We start from the raw sequence: 11,958 nt of genomic DNA on the forward strand, positions 1-11,958 counted from the left end.
TGCGACTTCTATCTTGTCTCTTGAGTTGGACACTTGCATTCTTTGCAGTTTCTTTATTCGGTGCTTTGTTACTTGGGAGAGCTTTCCTACTGGTTGCCTTGGTGCCTTGCCTCCCACTTCAATTGCTGCCTCTGAAGCCAGCCTCGTTACGATTTCACTCATTACCTCCATGTCATCACCATCATCTCTCTGTTCTAAGGCTGCACATTTCTTTGCAAGTACCAGCCTGAATTTATCTGCTTTTATTCTCACTGCTTCTAGGTTGACCTGTTTCTTCTTGACCAATTTTACTCTTTCTCGCTTCAAATTGAGGAGAATCCTAGCCCTCACTAACCTATGATCAGTGCACTTCATCTTACCTATGACTTCTACATCCTGCACTATGCTGGGATCAGCAGAAAGTGTGAAATCAATTTAATTTCTTGTTTCACCATCAGGGCTCTTCCAAGTCCACTTTCTTTGCCACGCTTCCTGAAAAGAGTGTTCATTATTCAAAGCTTATTCCTTTCTGCGAATTCTACCAGCATATCTCCTCTAGCCTTACTAGAGTCAATGCCGTAGTTTCCAATTGCTTTTTCACCAGCCTGCTTTTTCCCCACTTTTGCATTGAAGTCACCCATTGCTTCAGTATACTGAGTTTGCACTTTTCTCATCGCTAATTCAACATCTTCATAAGACTGATCTACTTCATCATGATCGTGACTGTGTGTTGGAGCGTAGGCTTGTACTACTTTTATTCTTTGCTTCTTGTTAAGTTTGATCATGAATACCGCTACCCTCTCATTAACGCGGTAGAATTTGTCAATGTTGCCCGCTATGTCCTTATGGATTACGAATCCTACCCCGTATTGCTTCTTATCTGGGAGACCTCTATAGCAGAGGACACGTCCGTTATTGAGCAATGTGTAAGCCTCGCCAGTTCTATTCTCACTAAGGGCGATTATATCCCAAACAATGTGTGATAGTTCCTCAAAGAGACCTGCTCAGCTAGCCTCACTCGACAGAGTTCGGCAGTTAAAGGTTGACAGGGTCAGTTTCCATTGGCGGCCTGTCCGGACCCAGAGATTCTTAGCACCCTCTGCTGCATTACAGGTCTGACCGCCGTCTTGGTCAGGTGCTCCACAGCTGCTGGGGATTGAGGGCCGTTGGTGAATTGTAGGGATCAGTTGGGAGGTGGTGGCCGAATACTGCACCAGGGAGGCCAATTCCTGTTCTGGTGAGGGAATGTCTTTGTAGAAGCATAGTGAGCCTTCCTTATTTGGTTGTACCTGGATTAGTATAGCGCCACTCACTCTCGGCATCTATTGCCAGTGTCAGGTGCCACTCCAAGCCTGCAGTTGTTGTGCACTGGAAGAGGTGAATTTCAAGCTCACCATCTTTAAAAAGAAACCTTATACTTGGATTATAACTTCCGACTATGGCAACCGGTTGCAGAGGTTGCAGCGGTGGCGTAGAGGTAGAACACCCGCCTCGCGTGCAAGAGGTCCGTGGTTTGAATTCCGGTGCCGACAATTTTCCACCGGATTTTTAAAAAAAATCGCGTGTGATAAAATTACACAAACAGGCCTGGAGTGTGGCCTGATCCCGGTGACCAGAACCGGTAACGCACTCCCTCACCAGAGCAGGATTGGCCACCCTGGTGCAGTACTTGGCCACAACCTCCTATATGAACACGACAATCACACCCCGGCCCTCAGTCCCCAGCAGCTGCGAAGCAACTGACCAAGGCGGCGGTCAGAACTGCGACGCAGCAGAGGGTGCTAGGAATCACTGGCTCCGGACAGGCCGCCATTGGAATATGAACCTGGCAACGTTTAACGCTAGAACGTTATTTAGTGAGGCGAGTCTAGCAGTGCTATTGGAGGAATTAGAGGGGTGTAAATGGGATATAATGGGGCTCAGTGAAGTTCGGAGGCCAAAAGAAGCATATACAGTGTTAAAAAGCGGGCATGTCCTTTGCTACCGGGGCTTAGCGGAGAGAAGAGAACTAGGAGTCGGATTCCTGATAATTAAGAATATAGCTGGTAACATACAGGAATTCTATAGCATTAACGACAGGGTGGCAGGTCTTGTTGTGAAACTTAATAAGAGGTACAAAATGAAGATTGTACAGGTCTACGCCCCTACATCCAGTCATGATGACCAGGAAGTCAAAAGCTTCTATGAAGGCGTGGAATCGGCGATGGGTAGAGTGAAAACTAAATACACTATACTAATGGGCGACTTTAATGCCAAGGTAGGCAAGAAGCAGGCTGGAGACAAGGCAGTGGGGGAGTATGGCATAGGCACTAGAAATAGCAGGGGAGAGTTATTAGTAGAGTTTGCGGAACATAGTAATATGAGGATAATGAATACCTTCTTTCGCAAGCGGGATAGCCGAAAGTGGACGTGGAGGAGCCCGAACGGCGAGACTAGAAATGAAATAGACTTCATACTCTGCGCTAACCCTGGCATCATACAAGATGTGGACGTATTTGGCAAGGTGCACTGCAGTGACCTCAGGAAGGTAAGAACTCGAATTAGCCTAGACCTGAGGAGGGAACGAACGAAACTGGTACATCAGAAGCCGATTAATGAGTTGGCGGTAAGAAGGAAAATAGAGGAATTCCAGATGAAGCTACAGAACAGGTATTGGGCTCTAACTCAGGAAGAGGAGCTTAGTGCTGAAGCAATGAACGACAATCTTGTGGGCATCATTAAGGAGTGTGCAATGGAAGTCGGTGGTAACTCCGTTAGGCAGGATACCAGCAAATTATCGCAGGAGACGAAAGATCTGATCAAGAAACGCCAATGTATGAAAGCTTCTAACCCTACAGCTAGAATAGAACTGGCAGAACTTTCGAAGTTAATCAACAAGTGTAAGACCGCTGACTTAAGGAAGTATAATATGGATAGAATTGAACATGCTCTCAGGAACGGGGGAAGCCTAAAAGCAGTGAAGAAGATACTAGGAATTGGCAAGAATCAGATGTATGCTTTAAGAGACAAAGTCGGCAATATCATTACTAATATGGATGAGATAGTTCAAGTGGCTGAGGAGTTCTATAGAGATTTATACAGTACCAGTGGCACCCACGACGTTAATGAAAGAGAAAATAGTCTAGAGGAATTCGAAATCCCAAAGGTAACGCCGGAAGAAGTAAAGAAAGCCTTGGGAGATAAGCAAAGGGGGAAGGCAGCTGGGGATGATCAGGTAACAGCAGATTTGTTGAAGGATGGTGGACAGATTGTTCTAGAGAAACTGGCTACCCTGTATACGCAATGCCTCATGACCTCGAGCGTACCGGAATCTTGGAAGAACGCTTACATAATCCTAATCCATAAGAAAGGGGACGCCAAAAACTTGAGAAATTATAGACCGATCAGCTTACTGTCCGTTGCCTACAAACTATTTACTAACGTAATCGCAAGTAGAATCAGGAACACCTTAGACTTCAGTCAAGCAAAGGACCAGGCAGGATTCCGTAAAGGCTACTCAACAATAGATCATATTCACACTATCAATCAGGTGATAGAGAAATGTGCGGAATATAACCAACCCTTATATGTAGCTTTCATTGATTACGAGAAAGCGTTTGATTCTGTCAAAACCTCAGCAGTCATGGAGGCATTACGGAATCAGGGTGTAGACGAGCCGTATGTAAAAATACTGAGAGAGATTTATAGCGGCTCCACAGCCACCGTAGTCCTCCATAAAGCAAGCAACAAAATCCCAATAAAGAAAGGCGTCAGGCAGGGAGATACGATCTCTCCAATGCTATTCACAGCGTGTTTACAGGAGGTATTCAGAGACCTGGATTGGGAAGAAATGGGGATAAAAGTTAATGGAGAATACCTTAGTAACTTGCAATTCGCTGATGATGTTGCCTTGCTTAGTAACTCAGGGGACCAACTGCAATGCATGCTCACTGACCTGGAGAGGCAAAGCAGAAGAGTGGGTCTAAAATTTAATGTGCAGAAAACTAACGTAATGTTTAACCGTCTCGGAAGAGAACAGCAATTTACAACAGGCAGCGAGGCACTGGAAGTCGTAAGGGAATAGATCTACTTAGGGCAGGTAGTGACTGCGGATCCGGATCATTAGACGGAAATAATCAGAAGAATAAGAATGGGCTGGGGTGCGTTTGGCAGGCATTCTCAGATCATGAACAGCAGGTTGCCATTATCCCTAAAGAGAAAAGTGTATAATACCTGTGTCTTACCAGTACTCACTTAAGGGGCAGATACCTGGAGGCTTACGAAAAAGGTTCTACTCAAACTGAGGACGACGCAATGAGCTATGGAAAGAATGATAGGTGTAACGTTAAGGGATAAGAAAAGAGCAGATTGGGTGAGGGAACAAATGCGAGGTAATGCCATCTTAGTTGAAATCAAGAAAAAGAAATGGGCATGGGCAGGACATGTAATGAGGAGGGAAGATAACCGATGGTCATTAAGAGTTACGGACTCGATTCCAAGGGAAGGGAAGCGTAGCAGGGGGCGGCAGAAAGTTAGGTGGGTGGATGAGATTAAGAAGTGTTCAGGGACGGCATGGCCACAACTAGTACATGACCGGGGCTGTTGGAGAAATATGGGAGAGTCCTTTGCCCTGGAGTGGGCGTAACCAGGCTGATGATGATGATGATGGCAACCGAGCAGTCGACCTTGCTCAGGCAGGTAATACCATAGGAGGCGAGGCTAAATTATCGCCGACAAGTACAGCCCAGAGGGCCCTACATGCCTAAAAATTTCCTTGATTTGTTCGCGATAGATGCCTTTAGTTGATCGCAATGGGTTACACCGCAGCGAATTATTTCTCAACAGTTCTGACGTCATAGTTACGAAATCTCATGTACGCAGTCGGCTGTGAACCTGGCTATGTATAAGGCGTCTCAGCTGCCTTTGACAGCGCTTAGAACGTGGAGGGGTAAGATAAAGGTGATAAACTGGTTGCTTCTCTCACCAGAAAGGTGACTAGACACGGGGCAGCTCCATATTGCGCTCCTTTGACGGTCGAGCCGAGGAGAATGGATAAGCTGCTCAGTCGTATGTTACAGTTGTATATAGTACATCGCATTTTATCCTGAATGAAATTTCTATTTAAAGTACTAGTAATTCAGCAAATGTGACAAATGTGTATATATATATATATATATATATATATATATATATATATATATATATATATATATTGTAAGCATTTATGCGGACTTCATCTTCATCTGTACAAAGTCATCATCAATCATCGGCTCGTGTTCGTTTTTGCGTCGGCGCCATTTTTCCTTCTTGGAATAAAGCGTCGTCTCAACCGTAGTATTTCAAGTGGTGGAGGCGCTTTAAGATCCCTTCGACCTCAATCCACTTCAAGACGAACGTCGTGGTTACGCGGCCTTTGAACGCGATGAGCCACCTCCTCGCGTTTACCGCACTTATGACGATAATCCTCCCGTTCGCCGATCTCCATCTCCGGCCGACTTCTCCAACACCGCACTCAACACACGTGCCTTGAGACGCCGCTCCCCATCGCCGCTCCGACGTTCTGTTTCGCCACTTCGCCCTGTCTCCCAACTCCATGTCCAGCGACCGGAAAACTAACCAGTGCAGTTTTTGGAGGGAAAACTGCATCGCCGCGAGGTGCTCCAAGTCCTCCTGAACGTCCTTCGAACATGTTATTGGTGTCTGTGGAGGGTGGGCCTTTGTTAGCTCTGATTGACACGGGAGCTACTATATCTGTTATGCGTGCCTACCTGTGCTCTCGTCTGCGGAAAGTGAAGACGCCTTATACTGGATCATCCCTGATTGGGGCTAATGGAGCAATAATTCGACCATCAGCCCAATGTACAGCACGCGTCTTCATTGATGGTATCTGTCATCACATTAAGTTCGCGATTTTATTCCCGTGCGCTCATGAACTAATTTTGGGTTGGGACTTTCTCTCGTCAGCGTCCGCTTTAATCTCTTGCCGTCAACGTGTAGTCCATATGAGCGAGACAGTTCATTGCGGCGGGAGTACCGATGAGCCACGACTGCGCTTTCTCACTGCTGCCGATTCTGTACTGCCTCCCGGCCACGAGCAAGTCATAAGTATCTCTTCTACGGACATCACCAATGGCGACGTGTTCATCACTCCTTACGGTCGCTGTCTTGCCCGTGGGATAGTCTTCGCTTCCTGCATGGTGCGGTTCAAAGAAAGCTCTGCCTTAATCATCGCTTTAAATGCGACCTCTGAGACAATCCTCCTACCTCAAGGCTCCGCAGTGACCTGTTATGTGGATACCCAACCAGTCTCCCTGCTTCCTCTTGCCGCCTCGCCAGCTCTTCCTCAACAGGACAAATCTGCTTCATCTGCCCTTACTTCCGTGATAAGCCCTGACCTTACTGCTGCTCAACATGAAGCGTTGCTAAAATTGCTTACGAAGCACCAGGCCTCCTTCGATATGGATACTTCGTCCCTCGGACAAACTTCCGTTGCCTTCCATCGTATCGACACCGAGGGCCAGACTATTGTACGCCGTCGTCCCTACCGAGTCTCTTTGGCCGAACGCAAAATCATCGAGGAGAACGTCGCCGATATGCTGAAAAGAAACGTCATACGTCCCTCCGCCAGTGCTTGGTCATCACCCGTCGTTTTGGTGCAGAAGAAGGATGGATCGGTACGATTTTGTGTTGACTACCGTGCGCTAAACAAGATCACCCGTAAGGATGTATATCCGATGCCCCGTATCGATGACGCCCTTGATTCGTTGCAAGGCGCGCAATATTTCTCCAGCCTTGATCTTCGCTCCGGATATTGGCAAATCCCAATGCACGAAGCGGACAAAGAAAAGACCGCCTTTTCTACTCCGGATGGTCTTTATGAGTTTAATGTCATGCCTTTCGGTCTATGCAATGCTCCCGCCACATTTGAAAGAATGATCGACACGGTTCTTCGCGGCCTCAAGTGGAAAACTTGTCTATGTTACCTCGACGACATCGTCGTGTTTTCCTCGACTTTCACTGACCATCTGCAACGCTTAGATGAAGTGCTCACATGCCTTTCTAATGCCGGACTTCAACTAAACACGAGGAAGTGCCGTTTCGCTAGCACAACGATTAAAGTCCTGGGTCATCTCGTTAGCAAAGCCGGCATCCAGCCCGATCCGGATAAAATTTCCGCGGTGCTCAACTTTCCACGTCCACTTCGTGCAAAAGAACTGCGCAGCTTCATTGGACTCGCCTCATACTTTCGACGTTTTATCCGGAACTTTGCCAGCATTGCCTCGCCCCTCCACAAGCTCCTTGCTAGTTCCAGTTCCTTCGATTGGAACGATCAGTGTGAAGCCGCGTTCCAAGAACTCAAGCGCGCACTAACATCCCCACCTGTTCTTTGTCATTTTGATGACAAGGCGCCCACATTAGTGCATACTGACGCCAGCGGTCACGGAATTGGTGCCGTACTGCTGCAGCGCGACCACGAATTTTGCGAAAAGGTTGTTGCATATGCAAGCCGCACTCTCACTTCCGCGGAAAAGAAGTACTCGATAACCGAACAAGAGTGTTTGGCTGTTGTCTGGTCCATTCAGAAATTTCGTCCATACCTCCACGGTCGACATTTCACGGTTGTGACCGACCACCATGCCCTATGTTGGTTGTCGACGATCAAAAACTTGTCCGGGCGCCTTGGCCGCTGGATACTCCGATTGCAAGCATATGATTTCAATGTCATATATAAGTCCGGACGGAAGCACCAAGATGCCGATGCTCTTTCACGATGCCCATTACCACCATCATCGGGGCACATCACATCACCTTGTCAAATTGGCCGCACGGAGGACGCTTCGTCTCTTACACCGATTTCTTCCTTGACTTCACCAAACCGCCTTTCAGTGCTTTCCACTCACCAGCGCGCCGATTCCTATTGCCATAGTATCATCAATTGCCTTAGCGGTGTTTCATCTCCTCCCAATGCCAGGCTACGGAAACAACTCAAACTGTTCAAGTTTGAAGACGACGTGCTCTACCGGTACATTTTTCACCCAGAAGGCCATCGATGGGTTCCCGTTCTACCGCGCTCTCTTCGCGCTGCAGTTCTGCAGGCCTCGCACGATGACCCGACGTCAGGCCACTTGGGTTACAACAAAACACACGAGCGCATACGCAGCCGATTCTATTGGCCAGGCCTTTCGACGAGCATAGCTAAATATGTTGCCTCGTGCACGCTTTGCCAACACCGTAAGCGACCTACTACTGCTCCGGTCGGGACCCTACAACCACTTCCTTGTCCAGCACAACCCTTCTCTGTCGTCGGCATTGACCTTTTCGGGCCACTCCCACCTACTCCAGACGGCAACCGATGGATCGTCACTGCTGTTGACCATTTGACCCGGTACGCTGAAACAGCCTCAATACGCTCAGGAGCTGCCTCAGAAGTAGCGGCCTTCTTCTTGCAGGCTGTCTACTTACGTCACGGGGCGCCTCACGTTCTTTTGAGCGACCGAGGCAAGGCATTCCTTTCAAGCACTCTTAATCAAGTTCTGCAAGCGTCCAACACCGTGCACAAGACAACGTCTAGCTACCACCCTCAAACCAACGGCCTAACAGAGCGATTTCATCGCACGCTGTGTGACATGCTATCCATGTATATTCAACCTGATCATCGTAACTGGGATGCGATTCTCCCATTTGTAACATTTGCGTACAACACGTCTGTTCAACGGACCACCGGATACTCTCCGTTTTTCTTAGTATACGGCCGCCACCCAACCTCATCACTCGACGTTTCTTTCTTCTCTGGCCCCGTCAATGCTTCACCATTCATTTGCGACCAGTTTGTGTCTCGTCTTGCCCAATGTCGTCGTCGCGCCCGTATGAACACTGCAGCCAGCCAAGACGATCGCAAACATCGGTACGATGCCTCTCATCGCGCCGTTTCCTACCGCCCTGGTGACGATGTGCTCCTATGGACCCCTGCGCGAACACCCGGTTTATGTGAGAAGCTTGAGTCTCGATATCTTGGCCCCTACAAAGTCATCGAGCAGACCTCGCCGGTGAACTATCGCGTTACACCTGTTGAGTCCCCAACCGACCGACGCTGCCGCGGAACAGAGATCGTGCACGTTTCTCGCCTGAAGCCCTTTCATATCCGTTCCACTGTCTAATGTGCGGCCAGGCTGGCCGCTTCCGTCCACGGGGGAAATTAGTGTAAGCATTTATGCGGACTTCATCTTCATCTGTACAAAGTCATCATCAATCATCGGCTCGTGTTCGTTTTTGCGTCGGCGCCATTTTTCCTTCTTGGAATAAAGCGTCGTCTCAACCGTAGTATTTCAATATATATATTGGCAAGGAATGAGAGAAAGGGGAAAGCAAAAGGTGTGGTTGATCATGGAAAGTGTCGTCACAGGTGGCAGAGATGTTTCCCTGAGAAATAAATTTCTGGCTACATCCACTGGTGGCTGAATGCTTTACAACTGTAGTACATGTAACTTCTGGAGATGGCATTAAAGAAACAAACAATGAAAAGAAATGCTCAGCTGCCAACTGGTTGAACCACATCAACACAGTGAAGGTGTGCAATGTGCTACCTCACACGCATGCTCTCTGTGTATAGAAATAGAGCATTACTTAATCCATATTCCAAGTAGAGATGAACATCATGGAATGTATGACCAACAATTTAATGGCAAGCGTCATTCTACATGGATCATGCAGTGGCACTCAACTTGATGGTATTTATGATTGATTGATTTATGATTGACCTTGTTTTCAAAGTGTTCTGCATTGTCAAATGGTTTTATACATTCATAGGAGACATGCTACAAAAGTGTAGAACTGATGTTTATGGTACTGGTCTATTTTAGTGCAATTTAGTCTACAGTTTGAGGTGTTCAATGAGCAGTTGTGTGGACAATGTCGAACATTTCTTCTAAGAAATATTCCATCCATAGTAACAATCATGTTTATGTAGCCCCAATCTGCAAACAGTGATTGGTGAGTGTGATAGCAAAAGTACATTAGCATGTCATATAAACCAACAATGTACTTTTTGTTTATCAAGGTGGTTGTCATGTGGCTTATGCTTTCAGAACTGTTGAATTATTTGTGTTGTACTATATACCTTTAAGGTGGTTCCAGCCAGCCCAGCTCAGCCCAGCCCAGCCCAGTCCAGCCAGCCAGCCAGCCAAGCGCCAGCCAGCCAAGCGCCAGCCAGCCAAGCGCCAGCCAGCCAGCCAAGCGCCAGCCAGCCAGCCAGCCAGAAGTCGGAAGTTCAAATCCAAACATATAAGGTTTTTTTTTATGATGGTGAGCTTGAAATTCACCACTTACAGTGCACAACATCTGCAGGCTTGGAGTGGCACCTGACACTGGCAATAGATGCCGAGAGTGAGTGGGGCTATACTAATCCAGGTACAACCAAATTAGGAAGGCTCACTAAGCTTCTACAAAGACACTCCCACACCAGAACAGGAATTGGCCTCCCTGGTGCAGTATTCGGCCACCACCTCCCAAATCATCCCTACAATTCACCGACGGCCCTCAATCCCCAGCAGCTGTGGAGCACCTGACCAAGACGGCGGTCAGACCTGTAATGCAGCAGAGGGCGCTAAGAATCTCTAGGTCCGGACCGGCCGCCAATGGAAACTGACCCTGTCAACCTTTAATTGCCGAACTCTGTCGAGTGAGGCTAGCTTAGCAGGTCTTTTTGAGGAACTATCACACATTGTTTGGGATATAATCGCCGTTAGTGGGAATAGAAGAACTGGTTAGGATTACACATTGCTCTATAACGGACGTGTCCTCTGCTATACAGGTCTCCCAGATAAGAAGCAACATGGGGTAGGATTGCTAATCCATAAGGACATAGCGGGCAACATTGATGAATTCTACAGCGTTTAATGAGAGGGTAGCGGTAGTCGTAATCAAAGTTAACAAGAGGCAAAGATTAAAAGTACATAGTACAACTTTACGCTCCAGCATACAGTCACGATCATGATGTAGATCAGTCTTATGAAGATGTTGAATTAGCGATGAGAAAAGTGCAAACTCAGTATACTGTAGCGATTGGTGATTTCAATGCAAAAGTGGGGAAAAGCAGGCTGGTGAAAAAGCAATTGGAAACTACGGCATTGACTCTAGTAAGGCTAGAGGAGATATGACGGTAGAATTCGCAGAAAGGAATAAGCTTCGAATAATGAACACCTTTTTCAGGAATCGTAGCAACAGAAAGTGGACCTGTAAGAGCCCTAAGGGGGAAAAAAGAAAATTAACTTGATTTCATACTTTCTGCTGATCCCAGCATAGTGCAGGATGTAGAAGGTATAGGTAGGATGAAGTGCACTGATCATAGGTTAGTGAGGGCTAGGATTCTCCTCAATTTGAAGCGAGAAAGAGTAAAATTGGTCAAGAAGAAACAGGTCAACCTAGAAGCAGTGAGAATAAAAGCAGATAAATTCAGGCTGGTACTTGCAAAGAAATGTGCAGCCTTAGAACAGAGAGATGATGGTGATGACATGGAGGTAATGAGTGAAATCGTAACAAGGTTGGCTTCAGAGGCAGCAATTGAAGTGGGAGGCAAGGCACCAAGGCAACCAGTAGGAAAGCTCTCCCAAGTAACAAAGCACCGAATAAAGAAACTGCAAAGAATGCAAGTGTCCAACTCAAGAGACAAGATAGAAGTCGCAGAACTGTCAAAACTGATCAAAAAGGTAAAAATAAGTGATATTCGACACTATAACGTGAGAAAGACTGATGAAGCCGTAAAATATGGATGCAGCCTCAAATCAGTGAGAAAGAAACATGGCATAGGACAAACCAAGATATACGCACTGAAAGATAAGCAGGGTAATTTCATGAGCTATCTCGAAGAAATAGAAAAAGCAGTGGAAGAATTCTATACTGACCCACACAGTATTCAGAGGAGTCAGGATACCTCAATTAGAAACAGTAATGAACACGATACAGAAACTCCTCGTATATTTAGTGATGAGGTCAAAAAGGCCT

At 47.0% G+C, this 11,958-nt stretch overlaps 1 protein-coding gene across 1 annotated transcript in view; it reads left to right on the forward strand.

Moving 5' to 3' along the window:
* Positions 1 to 10,603, forward strand: part of LOC135913454 (uncharacterized) — a 31,459-nt gene extending 20,856 nt beyond the window's left edge. Inside the window, exons 5-7 of the mRNA XM_070528792.1 lie at positions 10,083 to 10,216; positions 10,287 to 10,341; positions 10,447 to 10,603. Of these exons, the coding sequence (XP_070384893.1) occupies positions 10,083 to 10,216; positions 10,287 to 10,341; positions 10,447 to 10,603 (346 nt within the window). The remainder of the gene's footprint in view (positions 1 to 10,082; positions 10,217 to 10,286; positions 10,342 to 10,446) is intronic.
* The last annotated feature ends 1,355 nt before the right edge of the window (positions 10,604 to 11,958 follow it).

This window comes from Dermacentor albipictus, unplaced genomic scaffold, assembly GCF_038994185.2.
Source record: "Dermacentor albipictus isolate Rhodes 1998 colony unplaced genomic scaffold, USDA_Dalb.pri_finalv2 scaffold_14, whole genome shotgun sequence".
In the NCBI taxonomy this organism is placed as follows: domain Eukaryota; kingdom Metazoa; phylum Arthropoda; class Arachnida; order Ixodida; family Ixodidae; genus Dermacentor; species Dermacentor albipictus.